The sequence below is a fragment of the Etheostoma spectabile genome, chromosome 16, assembly GCF_008692095.1.
Source record: "Etheostoma spectabile isolate EspeVRDwgs_2016 chromosome 16, UIUC_Espe_1.0, whole genome shotgun sequence".
Lineage (NCBI taxonomy): Eukaryota > Metazoa > Chordata > Actinopteri > Perciformes > Percidae > Etheostoma > Etheostoma spectabile.
The window spans coordinates 21411522-21426929 of record NC_045748.1 but is presented as its reverse complement, the minus strand read 5'-3'; the positions used below and the strand labels follow the sequence as shown (position 1 = coordinate 21426929).

Sequence of the window (15408 nt, the reverse complement as noted above, 5' to 3'; positions counted from 1 at the left end):
TGAGCAGCGCAGCGTCCGTGGTCTCAGCTTCAGGTTTATACAGGACGCGCTCCGATGATTAAGTGTGACGATATTAATGCAGCGATATTCCAAGATGATATTAATTGCAGACTGGTCAGAGACCAATACATTCATGATTAATTTTCTTGTTGCTTGCCCTTCTCTAGTAAAGGGTAGTTTGTGTTACTCCTTAATTCTTCAAAGTCAAATTAAGGATTAGCCTCACTACTGGTAATAGTGTTTATGCTGGTTGTTAATTTTCCGACGCTAATGCTTTTATTTGAAAGTTCAGAAACCGGAAGTAAAAATGTAAGGCCACAAACACGAAGGAAAAGCGGTCGAACGAAGGCATACAATAATATAGTTTAGCACAGGCTGTTAGAGGCAAAAGGTATGTTAGGTTACACTTCATTATGTTACAATTTGAGTCTGAGGTACTTGTTGGGTAACGTTTTTGTAGTTTTGCAGAGATTAGAGAATACAAGTTTGCAAGTTAAGCTAACAGTAGCATTATTGCCATTAGAATGGCACTGGAGAGATACTACAGCGCAGTGAATGTAAAAGTGAAGGTGGGTTGTGTTTTCATGTTTTTCTCAAAGATCTTCCGGTGTTGATTCAAGAGTTCAATCTGAATAAGGAATGGTGCAAAGCAACAATAAAAAGATCTCCTGAATCATCAGTTAATAAAGGCCAGCCATTATTCAGCCGGGGACGCTACAGTAAGAGCTTACATCCATCAGTCCTAATTGCTCCTGATGGAAATGAACGATGCCTGCAAAACAGGACTTGATGTTATGGTCTAAGTTGGATAACTCACTCACAAAATGGAAGCATCGGGATATATACCACTAGACAGTGTGGACTCAGACCAGGCAACGGAAACCTTTCAGGTCAGCGAAAAGGGGGGGGGGGGGGTAGGAGGAACTTCGCCCGCGGCTGGTCGTTACCACGGAATAACACAGAGAAGATGCTGCATTTCAGAAAGAAGGGCTCACAAAACGGAGAAAGAGAAAAGGTTAATTCATCTAGAACGTGGAAAACCCAAAGGCACGCAAGGCCAGAGAGCGCTGAAAGGAATTGACTACCAGAGAGGGAAATTTTTGAAATTGCAGCTCTCATAGACACCTGGAGAAAAGCTAGGACAATGTCAAACATCTATGTGGAAATTAGAGACACCCTTGTCCATACGGGGAAACAAGACGTCGTATTGGATGCTGTGAGGCAGTGACAAAAGCACATGTTAAAATTGCTATGAACGGATGCAGGTAGACGAGATTTCAACAGTGAAACTGTAAAACAACATCTTGGTGGCTCTGACTTAAAAGAGACTATGCACGTCTATCTATGGGTCTACCAGCATCACCCCTCAAGTAAACACTCGAGCTGTAAATCCAGCCAACCCTCAGTGAAGCTCCATTGTCGCACAAAAAGGGCTGATGCGTGCAGGAGATTAGCAGCAAAGAAGCAGAGGTATGAGGTGGTCACTGCAAGAGGAAAAAACGAAAGGAAAGGATTCAGCTCTAGCACAACAGCAGAAAAAAAAGAACTGGAACTTCAGAAGCTGAGTGAACGGAGAGCCTTAAAAGCAGGAACAGGATCGTTTAAGGTGGCTAGAGATAGATTGGAAGTTGTACATCAGGAAGTATTGCTGGATCTGGCGTGTGAGTCCCCTGATCATAACCCTCAAGGGTTAAAAATGGTTCCCCCAGGGGAACCTGTAACGCAGCTGTCATCCAAGGCAAACCTGTTACGCCAGCTGTCATCAGCCAACCGGAACGCCAGGCTGTCATCCGAAACCGTACCGCCAGCCTGTCATCCAGCAACCGTAAACCCAGTGTCACCAGGGCACACCGTAACGCCAGCTGTCATCCAGCAACTGATTACGCCAGACTGTTATCCAGCAAACTGTTACGCCAGCTGTCATGCAGCAACCTGTAAAGCCAGCTGTCATCCAGCAAACCTGTAACGCAAGCGGTCTCCAGCAAACTGTAACGCCAGCTGTCATCCAGAACCTGTAACGCCAGCTGTCAGCCAGGCAAACTGTAACGCCAGCTGGTTCATCCAGCAACCTGTCACGCCAGCTGTCATCCAGCAACCGGAACGCCAGCTGCATCCAGCAACCTGGTACGGCCAGCTGGTCATCCAAGCAAACTGTTACGCCAGCTTCAGTGCAGCAAACCTGTAACGCCAGCTGTCATCAGCAACCTGTTCCGCCAGCTGTCATGCCAGAGCCTACTAATATTACCACAGCATTACTGCCGCCACAGACGATGTTCGTATAATGCTCAAAGCGGTGCAAGACACCATAGCCCTAACGACTCCCCATGCTGAATCCTTCTGTATTTTACTGGTGAACCGATTCAGTTCATTGAGTGGGAAGGCTTCCGTCATATCACTCATAGGACAGAAGAATATAGCATCAGCAGAAAGTTACATTATTTGAGAAAATACATTGGGGGGGCCCAGCTCGAAAGGACACATTGAGGGCATCTTTTACAAGAAACATGATGATTGAGGCCTACAAGATGCATGGAAACCGTCTCAACCACAGATACGGCCAGCCCTTCAATACAGAGAGCATGTAGGGAAAGGACGGGCAAACTGGCCAAAGATCCAGTCCAAAAGATGATGAGGAGTTAAGAACATTTGCTGAATTTCTTACGCTTGTCAAAGAAGCCAACTCACGTCAAAGGCCTTGACATTTTGAAACGGTACTGTGAAGAAAATCAGAAACTCATACAACAAGTTACAGGACGGGCAGCTGCACGATGGAACCGCCATGTCACGCAAGTCATGAAAGCCAAGCTGGAATTTCCAGGCTTCCCGGATTTGTAACTTCATGTTAATGGAACAGAAATTGCAGTAATCCGTAACATCCTTGCAAGCCCTCGCTCCGCAGAGTCACCTACAGAAAGGCGTATTTATCGCAAAGATATAGGACTAACCAGTGCTGCTGCATTACACAGCAGTACAAATATTGATAACCAAGTGCACTCAAGGGACAGGTTTAAACCATGTATGTTCGTCAAGACAACAAACCATCGCTTAAACAGCTGTCCTGAGTTTAAAGATATGTCATTTGGCATGAAAGACGGAATATGTGAAAGAAAAAAGACTAGTGTTATGGTTGCCTCAAGATAGGCCATAATGCAACAGACTGCGGCACAGACACTCAGTGCAAACCATGCAGGGGTAGACACCGCAAAAACTGTGCCATGATGACAGTTACACGAACAGCACAACAGCGTTAAACTCAACACCATGTACACAGATAACAGCTTTGACAATGCACTTAAATGTGGAGTACTGAGGACCATCTTCCACCAATTCTATGATAGTGCCAGTATGGGTTTCCTCCATCAGCAATCCAGCAACTGGAAAGCTGTTTATTGCCCTGCTAGACACCACAGAGGATTCTGTTTCATTGACAAAGATGTCCGCGGACCTTTCAAGTGAAAACTATCCGGTAAAGCTAAAGTTAACAACCATGATTGGCACGGGACGAACTAGTGGACAGTGATAAGGGTCTCAGGTCTCAGAATACGGGGTTATACTCAACAACTCTCATAGATCTCCCCTTGGCTACAGCAAAGGATTGCATCCAAGTGAATCGAAAACACATTTTCCTACCTGTATGCTGCAAGGCAAGGGAATCATCTCATCGCAATAGCAGATTGAAATTCCCACCACAGCTAGAGTGTGGATTGTCTTTGGATAGGATACAAACTGCGCAAGGAGCACTGGCACACGGCAGGTATCTTGGGAGGAGATAATGAGCCTATCAGTCCGCACAGATTTGGGGTGGAGTATTTGGTATCCGCACCACCTAATCTTGACTCACCCAGCATCACAAACATTGCACGGAGTTGCTGTCAAAGAGCTCCACTATGAACATCATCTGATGCCATTAAGGTTCTGAGTCTGACGTTAAGGATGCCAGGGAGAACGAAAGACAGTGTCTCAAGTGACTTTCTGCGTCTTGAATTAAATTAGAGGGCCCAGCCTTCACCAAAGGAACAACTCTGGCCATTATGAAAGGGCCGCGCCCCTTAGGAGAGACCTAACTACCTCCTGACAATAGGCAACTAGCCATTGTTCGGCTCAGTCACTAAGAGAAGGTTACGGAAGGTGAGACATACAAGGAAAACTAAGTGAAGTACATGAATGAAGTTATTGAAAAGGGGGATGCCGAGGAGATTCACAATAAAGAAAGAAGGCGAAAAAAAGGTACATACCCCACCACGGAGTCTACCACCAGAAAAAACCAGGAAAGCGCCGTGTTGTTTTTGATTGCTCAGCTAAGCACAATGGGAACTAGCTTAAAAATAACACTTGCTGCCAGGCCCAGACCTAATTAAAATCGGACTGGTGTGCTAAAATTTGAGAGCAGGCCGGCCAACACTGCTCTTATGTGCGACATAGAGAGATGTTTCATCAGGTCCATGTGCAGGAGTCTGACGAGGATATCTACGTTTTCTATGTGGAAGGATGGAAAATCTCCGCACTGACACCACAAGAATTCGCTGAAGTAAATCTTTTTGGTGCTGCATCATCACCTGGATGCGCCCAACTATGGGTTGAACGCGTGGCCAAGGCGATGAGAACTCGTTTTACACTTGGCTCACTGTTCATCAGAAGGATTTCTATGTTTGATGACGGGGTTTACAAGCCACAGGAAACTACTGTGAAAGCTATTCAAGCTTGCAAAGGAGGCTCAGAAAACTCTGTGCTACCAGGTGGTCTAAACTGCACAAGTTTGGTGTAACAAAACAAACGGTGTTAGAGGGGGAAAAAGTATACCTCCATCTGAGGAGTGCAATCGAGGGTAAAGGCTCTCGACCTGCTTTCAACGATGTCCACACTGGAAAGAGCCTTCTTAGAATCCCATGGCACATTGAAATCTGACACCTTTAGCTTTGTATATCCCTGAAAGATCAGCAGCAACAGTCGAGGCATACATCCATGGGGCCTCTGTTATGACCGCTGGGCCCATTGCTCCCTTCTGGCATTTTTTTTTTCGGTAAAAGGATTCTGCAAAGAAACGTGCAAGAATGGTTACCCAGTTGGGAATGAACCCCTCCGTGGGATCTACATCCAGCAGTGGAGAGCTGGAGAGCGATTCTGCAAATTTGGAGAGAATCAAAACATACCTCGTTGCTATGTGCCAACATGATGGACTCGTCTTGAGAAGAGAGCTTCACCACTTCCTGATGCAAGCACACACGGATCTGGCCCATGTTCTATTTGAGACATTTAAGGAAAATGGAAAGGTTCATTGCCCCTGTTATGGCAAAGTCAGAGTAGCCCACATGAAAGTCAAAACTATACCAGATGAGAGTTGGACAGCTGCTGTTGTTTCAGTTGTAGTGAGCAAAACTCGGAAGGAGGAGCTGTCTGACAGACATTGACGAGTACCTGGACTGACGCCAGTGGGTCTTGGGCTACATCAATAACGAGGCACTGGAGGTTTCCACACGTTTGTGTCAAACAGAATACAAAAGGTACGTCTCAGCACAAAACCAGAGCAATGGAGATACGTCCCAACTGATAAAATCCTGCTTATCTCGCTTCAAGAGGCTCAAGTGCCAAGCAACTTGTCACATCAAATGGTTTACAGGACCTCAGTTTCTATGGGAGAAAGAACTTCACCAGCTGTGTACACTGTCACAGAAATCCAGATTGGCGACCCTGAAGGCAAAGGGTTCAGACTATGAATGTACAGGACTAAGGAGCAAGTAAGTCTATCGATCGCGTGTCAAGGTTTTCTTCATGGTACAAGGCCACGCAAGCGTGGCAGTCTCTCAGGCGTGTCCAAAGGTAACAAGTAAAAAGGTCATAGTTCTGTGAAGGAGATCGAGAAGAAGCAAGTGAATCATCATTAAGGACTTACAAAGAGTTTATCCAGGAGATCAAGATCTCGTCAAGGAGCTCAAACGTATCTCAGGAGCAAACTGCGTCTAATGGATGTTTTCTTGATCAAGATGGACTCCTCAAAGGTGGAGGACGGGTTTAAAAAAGCATCTTCTCCCTGCATGCAGAAACACCGATGATAATCCCTAAGGATCATCATATCACCCTATGATAATGGCCATTACATGAGCAGATCAGAACACAAGGAAAGGGTTTCACTTAATGAGATAGATCAACTGGATTTTGGATCCCAGGAATCAACCGAACGTTGCGAAATATGTCGTCAATGTGTTCAAATGTTAGAAAAAATTCAGGAGACCAGCTGAGGAACAGAGAATGCAGACCTGCCAACAGACGTGTAGATCCAGCACCCCCATTTACCGATGCGGTTATGGGACCCGGCTTGGTCCGTCACACAAAAAACAGGGAAGAAAGGAGCAAAAGCGATATTGACTCCTTTTCACATGCCTTTCATGTCGGGCTGCTGTACACATGAAATGTTGAAATGAATGTCTACAGATCGCCTCATCAACGGACTTCGTTGTTTTCTTGCTGTAAGAGGACCTGTCGCCCAAAACGGTTGTGCCAGGGAAACTAATTTTGTGGGAGCCAAAAACGAACTAAAGGAGGATCTCAAAGAAATTGGATGGAATCGTATTTAATACCTTCTTGGCTCAAAGGCAGTGCGACTTCATCTTGAACGCCCCCACTCAAGCCATGCAGGAGGAGTATGGGAAAGGCAAATCAGAACAGTGAGGAAGGAAGTGCTTCGTAAACTATCTCAATATCCCCAGGTAGGCTGGATGATGCATCTATTCGGCCCATTTCTATGAGGCAATGGCATTGTGAACAGTAGGCAGCTCACGTTGACAACCTAAACTGATCAGACAGCATACCACTAACACCGAATCACCTGTCACAAGGAAGTCTTGTTTCATACCACATCCTGCAGCTTCATCAAAGAGGACATGTATGCTGTAAGAGGTGGCGTCATGTTCAGTATATTGCGCAACAGTCTGCGAGTCGTGGGCAACGGGAGTACCTTTCTAAATCGAATCAGACAACGCTGGCACACTCCAAGAAGGAACCTAAAGTCGGGACATTGTCATAGAGAGGGGTAGAGGAATGTGCCACGGAAGAGTGGAGATGGTAAAGTTGGGACAAACAACAACTATAAAGATGGACTTTTGAGAAAAACAAACCCGGAAAGGTAAAGATACGTCTTGGTGAACAGAAGATGAAAAGGAGGGACAACATTCTGGGCAAGCCATCCTATCGAAAAGCCCAGTCAGAAGCGATCCTGCTCCTAGAGTCAGTTTGAAGACCTATCAACCAGTCCTTTCTCTATACAAAGAGTTGAAATCATAGTCTCATAAATGTACATATGATATGAGACTAGTGTTTGCTTTTGTCCCTTAGTAAGTATCCAGTTGGGTAAAATTATTTGTCTTTACATTCATATTGTTCTGTAAGAATTAATAATTTGGTGGGGAGTGTAAATAGTGTTTCTCTGGTTGTAATTTTCGACGCTAATGCTTTGATTGGAAAGAGTTCAGAAAACCGGAAAGTAAAATGTTACGGCCACAAAACGAAAAGGAAAAAGCGGTCTATCGAACGAAGGCATACAATAATATAGTTAAGCCTGGCTGTTAGAGGCACAAGGGATGTTAGTTTTACATTCATGTCTGTTACAACTTTGTAGTCTGAGTTACTGTTGTGTGTACGTTTTTAGTTTGCAGAGATTAGAGAATACAAGTTTGCAAGTAGCTAACAGTAGCATATTGCATTCGCCTGTCACTTGAGAGATATACAGCGACGGAATGTAAAGTGAAGGTGTTTGTGTTTTTCATGTTTTCTCAAGCTTTACGGTGATTCAAGAGTTCAATCGTATAAGAATGTTGCAAAGCGAACCAAATAAAGATTCCGAATCATCAGTTATAAAGCGCCAGACCATTATTCAGCCGGGGAACGCTACCCTACTATCATGACTTTGGTGTTTTATTCAATTTCATAGCAATATTCCGGCTAAAGTTGACAGTCTAGGATTAACCATCAACGTCCTCTGATTTTACATATAGTCAAAATACTTCATGGCTTTTTTTTTAATTGGTTTTTTTTGTTTTTAACTCAAAAGTTAGATATATTTCTGGGCTAAGGTTTAGGGACCAGAAATAGTGGGGACTAAGGTGTTCGGTCACTGGTGGTAGTGGGGGGGAAAAAAGCAGTGAACAATGCCAAAAAAAGGCTTCAAAAAACATAAAACGGAGACTAACTTAAAAGAAAAGCAAAATAAGTGTTAAAGATGTCAACGAGGTCATTTGACCAGCAGAACAACACAAGGGTCAACAGATATGGTGATCTTGTAAGCGTTTATGATTAGATGAGCTGCTTAGTTGAGGTTAAGTTCAAAGAAACAGCCGTGCATTTATGGGGCCATGATCTGTACGATGTGGTTAGATGCAATACGTATATGTAGACAACATGCATGTGAGTTGCTTTGGAATGTGCACTGACAAAAGGACCTGGGTTTATTTTGCATTTAGATGTAAGGACTTACAGTAAAGTTCTCTATGTAGAATGTCACTGTAAAGCGGATAGTTTTTGATTTTGTTAAGAGGGTTTGTACAGCTACTGTCTGTCCTCTGCTGGAATCATGGGAAGTCATGCCACCTATTGGACTTTCTATGCAGGGCCAATTAGTACTAAGAGACTCTTCTGATTGGGTATAACTGGACACGTAAAAAACGCGGAGAAACACCGTTCAGCAAGCTTTTATTCTAAACGCCCAAATGCTTGCTTGTGGAACTTGTTGGGTCTTGTAAATTATGGGTGTGGTCTAGACTTTGTCTATTCTGTAAATAAATTTCAACATCTTCAAAGCCGTGTACACCGTTCTGAGGAACATGTAGTTCAACATGGAAAACCAAGATTGAACGTGCCCCAGGTGGGTTGCAAACAGGAAGCAGGAAACAGAAGTTGGAAATAGATTTTGAGTTTCAAAGTTTTTTTTTTATCTTGTATTGTTTTTAAAAGGCCCATCACCCAGCTTCTGTGCCAGCAATGCACCGGAAAGCATCGCTTTCCAACCTAAGCTGTGATGCTAAGAGACTTTTTTACCATTGTACAGAAGACTGTGTTGAAGCGGTGTGTATGGCAGGTGATGCCTGTCACCATTGTATTTGGGAATGGGAGTTAGCACAAGGAATGAACAGTGTGTATGATGTGAAGGGACACGGAGCGGATCAGCTAGTTAACACAAAAACAACCTGAGCTGGCATCCATGTTTCAATGGACCAGAGAATTGGGTTATCGCTGCATTTATTGGTTCATAGCATTCGCTCAGGTCATGATGGGGAAGTTTTGTAAAAAGTAGTGTTGCTTGTCAGTTTTTAAAGTTTATTTTAAAATTTTACTCAATTTAAAGTCACTGTTCCATTAATTGACTGTATGCACTGTGCATACACCGCCACCAAGGAGCCTGGGGTCTGTACCAGGTTTTTCCATAAAAGGTGTTTACTCTCCTGTCACACTAAATACTAGAATTGTTGGGTCTTTGACAATATAGAGTGTGGCTCGATCTACTCTATCTGTATGTTCGAGGTACTGTTAGGTTGGTACTATAAAGTAAATTGAATTTAAAAGCAGCGAGTCTCTGCGAGACTGAGTTATTATACAAGATCTATTTTTTCCCTAAAGGCAACTCTCTGGTGTGTGTGTGTGGTGTGTGTGTGTGTGTGGTGTGTGTGTGGTTGTGTGTGTGGTGTTGTGTGTGTGTGTGTGTGTGTGGGTGTGTGTGTCTGTGAGTGGTGTGAACTAAGCCCGACTGGATTCTCTACTCACGAGGACGGCAGGATTTATATGGAACAGCCATTTGCCCGCATCCATCTTGGAGGCTTTGTCACTTTGTGCTGCTGGCATCTCTGTATTTAGGACGCTGATTTATCGCAGTCTCCAGCATGTTCAAGTCAAGAGTCTTCATATTCCCCGGGGGGCAATTCGTGTTGCAGCAAGTAGAATGCAGCATAACAACCTAGCTAAGGATACAAACCACAGCCCATCCAGTCATTCCATCTGTCATCCGTAACTGGTCTCGGAGCCAGCAGCTCCAGTCAGGGGCACCCAAACTTCCGCTTTCCCGAGCCACCATTAACAAGCACCATGCAATGAAAAATAAATACATACTATAAGAAGTCAAATCTCACATTGATTATTTAAAAAAAGCCTATAGTACAGGACCAAAATAGTTTTTGTGTCCCGTCTTGTCCTAACCTTTGCATTTAAAGTGTGCTCCCATCAGGTATTTATTTGACATTCTCTCCACGAGTAGCTAGAGCCTATATGGGGACCTCACCGAATCAAACGTTTTAAACCTGTTAGTACCAGTTGATCCCATCAGTGAGAACCCTAGTGATTGGTGTCACCCAGGACGGACCTGTCTTCGGGTCCTGTCTCATATATTAGATTTAAGACAGTCAGAGTGTTGTGGACATTTTGCCATGTTTTTGGATCGTTTGTCAAACAAGGTCTGTTTTTGATAATTTGTTGGCTCTTACTTATTTTGAGCAGGTACCAATGAAACATGAAAGGGAAGAGAGAGGGGGGAATGAACCTGCAGCAAAGAGCGTACAGGTTGGAGTCCGAACCACTGGCCCCTGCGGTGAGGAGCACACAACCCCACACACATGGTCACACCGCTCCACAAACTTAGCTATCGGCATCGATCCTATGCCAGTGAGGGACCCAATTCCAGCTCACAAAAGCATGAGTAAAAAATATTAACAAAAACAAACACACACATCCTCCATAAAGTCTATCAACATTAATTCGAAGTTTGCGAATAAACGAGTTTGTGATTTTTGTGATAGCGATCATTAATGAGGGTAAGAAAAAATCATTACAATGTTACCTGGTGTGCTTCTTTGGCCATGCATTTGGATTATAAATAAATGAAGATCGACGGTAGAGGATGGCTCAGCCTGTGGACAGCCAGTGGAAGAAAAGAAGACCTTCAGATAAGATGCGTTGCACTGCTCACGCTGTGAGACCTTGTTAGGTACAAAGGTCATCAACGCAGATAAGACTCTTTAAGTATCCCTGCTAAATATGTGTATGGCTGCAATTAAAAGATAAAAAAGCAATCGAACACGCGCACCAAGTCTTTGCCCTCCAGAGGGTAAGAGAGATTAAAAAGAGTACATGCGGCACTTTTGGTCGTAGGCAAATGAAACAGGGTCCAGTAGATCCTGTACAGAGTTTAAAAAGTTTGTCCGTCCGGGTCCTTTAACGCTTATAGTAAGCAGACGTGCGTGCCACAGGCCTAAAGTCACTTAAGAGGACTCTGGTCCTATTCAGCACCGGAACAATAATAAGTCTTGGAACGGTGTTGGAGATTAAGACTTTTGCAAATAAAGCCAAAAACAAAACTGCCACACTGTATCAGCAGAGTTCTATATAACTGCCTATGATCCGTTGGGGGCCGGGACTTTAACACTTCTAGAGAGTGTCAGGACCTTGTTTCTAACAACCGGGACATTACTCTGCCCAGGGCAATGTAATAAAGACTGCCACTCCTCAACTACATCTAAATATTACACCCGATTATAAAAAGTGTTCAGTTCATTTGAAAAGGCAAGGTCCTTCATGCCATCGAAGGAATCGGACGCTTCTTAACTGCATCCCCATCATGCCTTGACATTCTGCCCATGCCAGGCGATTAGTTGCCTATGCTCTGCATTTTTCTGCAATGTTGTCCTCATATTTAGTTTTGCAAGCTTAAGTCCTCTTGTTACTTGTTTTTGACGTATCTGATCAATGTCCTTGCATTAATGTCGAATATATCCCAATCAGTGACAGCAGTAGCATTCGTGGACCCTGGCTGGATTCCTCGCCAAATGGAACCAAGCTTCTTCCACTTGTTTCTCTTCAGTGCCAGTTTTGTAGGACCAAAATAGGAAACCAAAGAGTGGCTCAGACAATGCCAGTGGAGCTCTGCTGTAGGACTTTTTTAAGCACCTTTGATGGACCAACAGACACACCGACTTTGTCCTTGTGTTGCACAGGTGACAATTGGGAATTGACACAGGGAACTTTCTGGACTTACAAACATGTGTGCTTAGTGAAATGTCCTTCACTCACCGTAGCCCGAGTCACCTAAATCGTCATTAGCTTTCGGCGTGAATAGTAGAAGCGTTGTGACAGTTGTCTTATCCCTTTTATGGATTTGTATTTTAAATGGTCAAGGGTTTCCAGCCAGTCTCTCTGCTGGGTGAAACGATCGTTTTCAGTCTAGTACAGATTATATATTGTTTGTGTTTTATATGTAGGGATAAAGAAACAAAAACCACACAAGCGTCACATATAAAATGTCACCCTAGACAAAAAGAAATAACAAAAGAAAGAACCCGCAAAACACCCACCACATTCGAAGAATTCAAATCAAATTGTTCTATATTTAAACAGAAAACTTAGCAAAAGCACCAAAAAGTCCCACAGAATAATTGCAATGGTCACTAATACCAAAACTAAAATCCACAAAATCCAACAAAAACTCCACCTCTGGTTTTCTTTAAATGTTTAGTTTGTTTGTGGAGTAGAACAGAAACATAAATTCAGGTAATTATCTCTGGTCAGGCAGTCATTAATCAGTCCCGGTTTAGGCGGGGTCTCATAAACGGCGGCGAGTTGTATCCATAGTTGTATCCAGAGAGTTTCAGAGTTTAACGGAGCCGTCTGTGCCGTTTTCAGACACCGTTTTAGGATTAAAAATACCTTTACTTATTGCTGCTTGCGCACCCGGAGCTGTAGCTCCGCGACTTCTGCGTACTGTTTTTTTTTTTTTCTCTACTCTGTCCACTCATTCCCCAGAAGTACTCTCTCGACTTGCTGTCGCACACCGAAAATAATCCAAAACAATCAGTGTTTAAAGGGCGGCTCCGCTGCATTTTCAAACAGCTGATGCAACTGGTGACTTCAAGTTGTTCACAGCGTGACAAATTTCTGTGGGAAATTCCCTGAGCGATAGAAGGGGCGTAAGATATAGACAAAAGTTTATATCAGAATACACGTTTTTTCCTGACAATACCGTGTGCACAAATTTCAGGCATTTCTTATTCATAGAGGAACTTTCCTTTTGCTGAAGCTTGTCCACTTTATACGAGGGACTGGACGCTGGCTAGGATAATTGAAATGAAGAGGTATCCGCGAGTGGCCTTTTATTCAGTCTTTGCAGTCAGCCATGTCTTCCCCTTGTTCCCACTCCTGTCATGGGTGCCCCACTCTGGTCTCTGCGGGGCTGCCAACCGGATGATCTCTGGTGGAAAATCGCCATCAGATTTACGCAGGAACAGGAGAAACTCTTAGGTGTATTGGAGGGAATAATTGAACTCCTGGTGTTCAAGTACGTCAAAAGTTGCATAAGAGCATGAAAATTAAACAACCTGTAAAATTGAGATGAATCATTGTTATGACGGTCACACATAGATCTGTTAAAATCCAGGTTAGTAGGGACAGCTGAAACAAGCGGTGAACATTATAAAAGACACACTCCCACTCTGCACTCTGTGCTTCCTGTCGCAATTACAGGGCCAGTCTAATATGACGTAGTGGCATGTGTCACGTAGCTCTCCGCTCAGAGCGCCGTCCGCAGGAAGCCACAAAGTTTAAAATTTTAAAATTGGCTGCTTTCTAGCTTGCATGATTGTCTGCCACCAAACTGTTCACGTACTGTGAGCTAGCAGGGTCGCTGTCAAATCGTGTCCTTGGGTAAAGTAGCATTGAATATAAGTCCAAGCCTAATTGAACTCGTTAACACAACACTGATCATTGTTATGCAGCAGTTTAGCGCCTTACATGATTCTGTAAAACGCAGTAATTTTTTTCACTTCATTTTCAATGAGATCATTTGATGCTGACATGAAATACATTAAGGGTCAAAAGCTCAGATGTCATGATGAATGAGTTTGGGGCTGTCAATCTATGTACCATTATCAAAAGCCATAGGGAGGACAGTTACAGCCGTAGTCATACCCATTCACACCAATGGCTCTACCAGGGTATGGGTAATGGGATGAGCCGAGTACTGGCTGAAAGAGTATAGGTACGGATAAACACTTTGCAGAGTACAAGGATTATACAAGTACTACGAGTCAATGTCTGTACTCGGATTGAATACAACTCCTCAGCTGCCGTGGCTGCGTTTCTGTGATACAGCCCCCCCCCCACACACACGCTCGCTCACACACAAACACTGAGAACAGCGCTCCCTCCCTCTCTCTCTCCCTCTCTCTCCCTCTCTTATCCCTCTCCTCAGACACTCGGTCCGTGGGTCTGTCCCGTTAACGTTTAGGGTTTCTTCAGCTTCAGGTTGTTTTAACTCGGTCTGTAGTCCTTACATAGTAACCAGTAGATTCTGGTGAACGTGGGTTCAGACAGTGCTTGGTTTAAATGTGACTCCCGTTGCGTCTCGCTTTGGGATTTTTTTTTTTTAACTGTCAGCTGGCTTCATTAAAGTCCAATGCAGATCTGACAAACCGCTCTGCCCCTCTCTCTCTCTCTCTCTCTCTCTCTCTCCTCTCTCTCTCATCTCTCTCTCTCTGTATCTCTCTCACTCACATCAACACACACAACACACACACTCCACACCTACCAGGGGCTGTTGCACAAAAGTAGAATAAAGTATCCAGGATAAGTGAAAAAGCGCAGCTTGACTTAGGTGATCTGCTCATCGCGGCTTAATCGGTTGCACGTTTGCCGAGCCAGGATGAACAGGTGGAGGTATGTCAAGCCAGGTGTAGATAGCTGGGATAAGTGCACGTTCACGGCTTTCTCAATAGACCACGTTATCGATCACAGATTTACTGTGCAGAGATGGAGAAGACGCAGCGCCACATGTTTCACCCAATGTGCAGCAGCTTCTAATGGAAAGTAACGAGGAGGGGAAGAATATAATATGGAAAGTAACGAGGAGGGAATAATATAATATGCAGAGAGGGAAATACGGCTGTTGTCAAAAGGAGAGAAAAAGCCAACATAGCGGACCGACTGAATGTGTGGGGGTGTAAAAATATAGCCTTTGCCTTAAAAGTGAGCAGAGGGAAATAATGTTCTCAGGAAATGGACCCTAAGGACTCTGGCTAATTTCAAACCCTTATTCACAACGTAGAGAAATGTTTTACAACCATGCACAATCTCTATAAGCTATACTAATCTTGTACAATTAATGTTCATACCGAACAATCCGAAAGGGACAACAACAAGAAAAAGTAGTAAGTGACTTCAATACACGCTGTGAGCATTTGTAAAACAATATTCATGTTTTTTTATTCTTCTGACAAGTGACCGCACCAATATAAAAAGATTAAGAAGCATTGTGGTGTTCCCGGTGTGATGAATGATAAATACACTACATACGTACTGATATAGGACGTTATGTCCAGGGAAGGGAGACTAATTGAGAAGTATGAACCAATGTAAGCTATAACAAAAAACATTAGGCCTATT

General features: G+C 43.8%; 1 protein-coding gene across 1 annotated transcript in view; it reads right to left on the bottom strand.

Moving 5' to 3' along the window:
* The window catches only part of LOC116704735 (myosin-16), a 127227-nt gene extending 120323 nt beyond the window's left edge, over window positions 1-6904 (bottom strand). The window contains exons 1-4 of the mRNA XM_032540343.1: window positions 6851-6904; window positions 5329-5460; window positions 5151-5240; window positions 4801-4926 (exon numbers count right to left, since the gene is read on the bottom strand). Of these exons, the coding sequence (XP_032396234.1) occupies window positions 4801-4926; window positions 5151-5240; window positions 5329-5460; window positions 6851-6904 (402 nt within the window). The remainder of the gene's footprint in view (window positions 1-4800; window positions 4927-5150; window positions 5241-5328; window positions 5461-6850) is intronic.
* Window positions 6905-15408: the final 8504 nt, after the last annotated feature.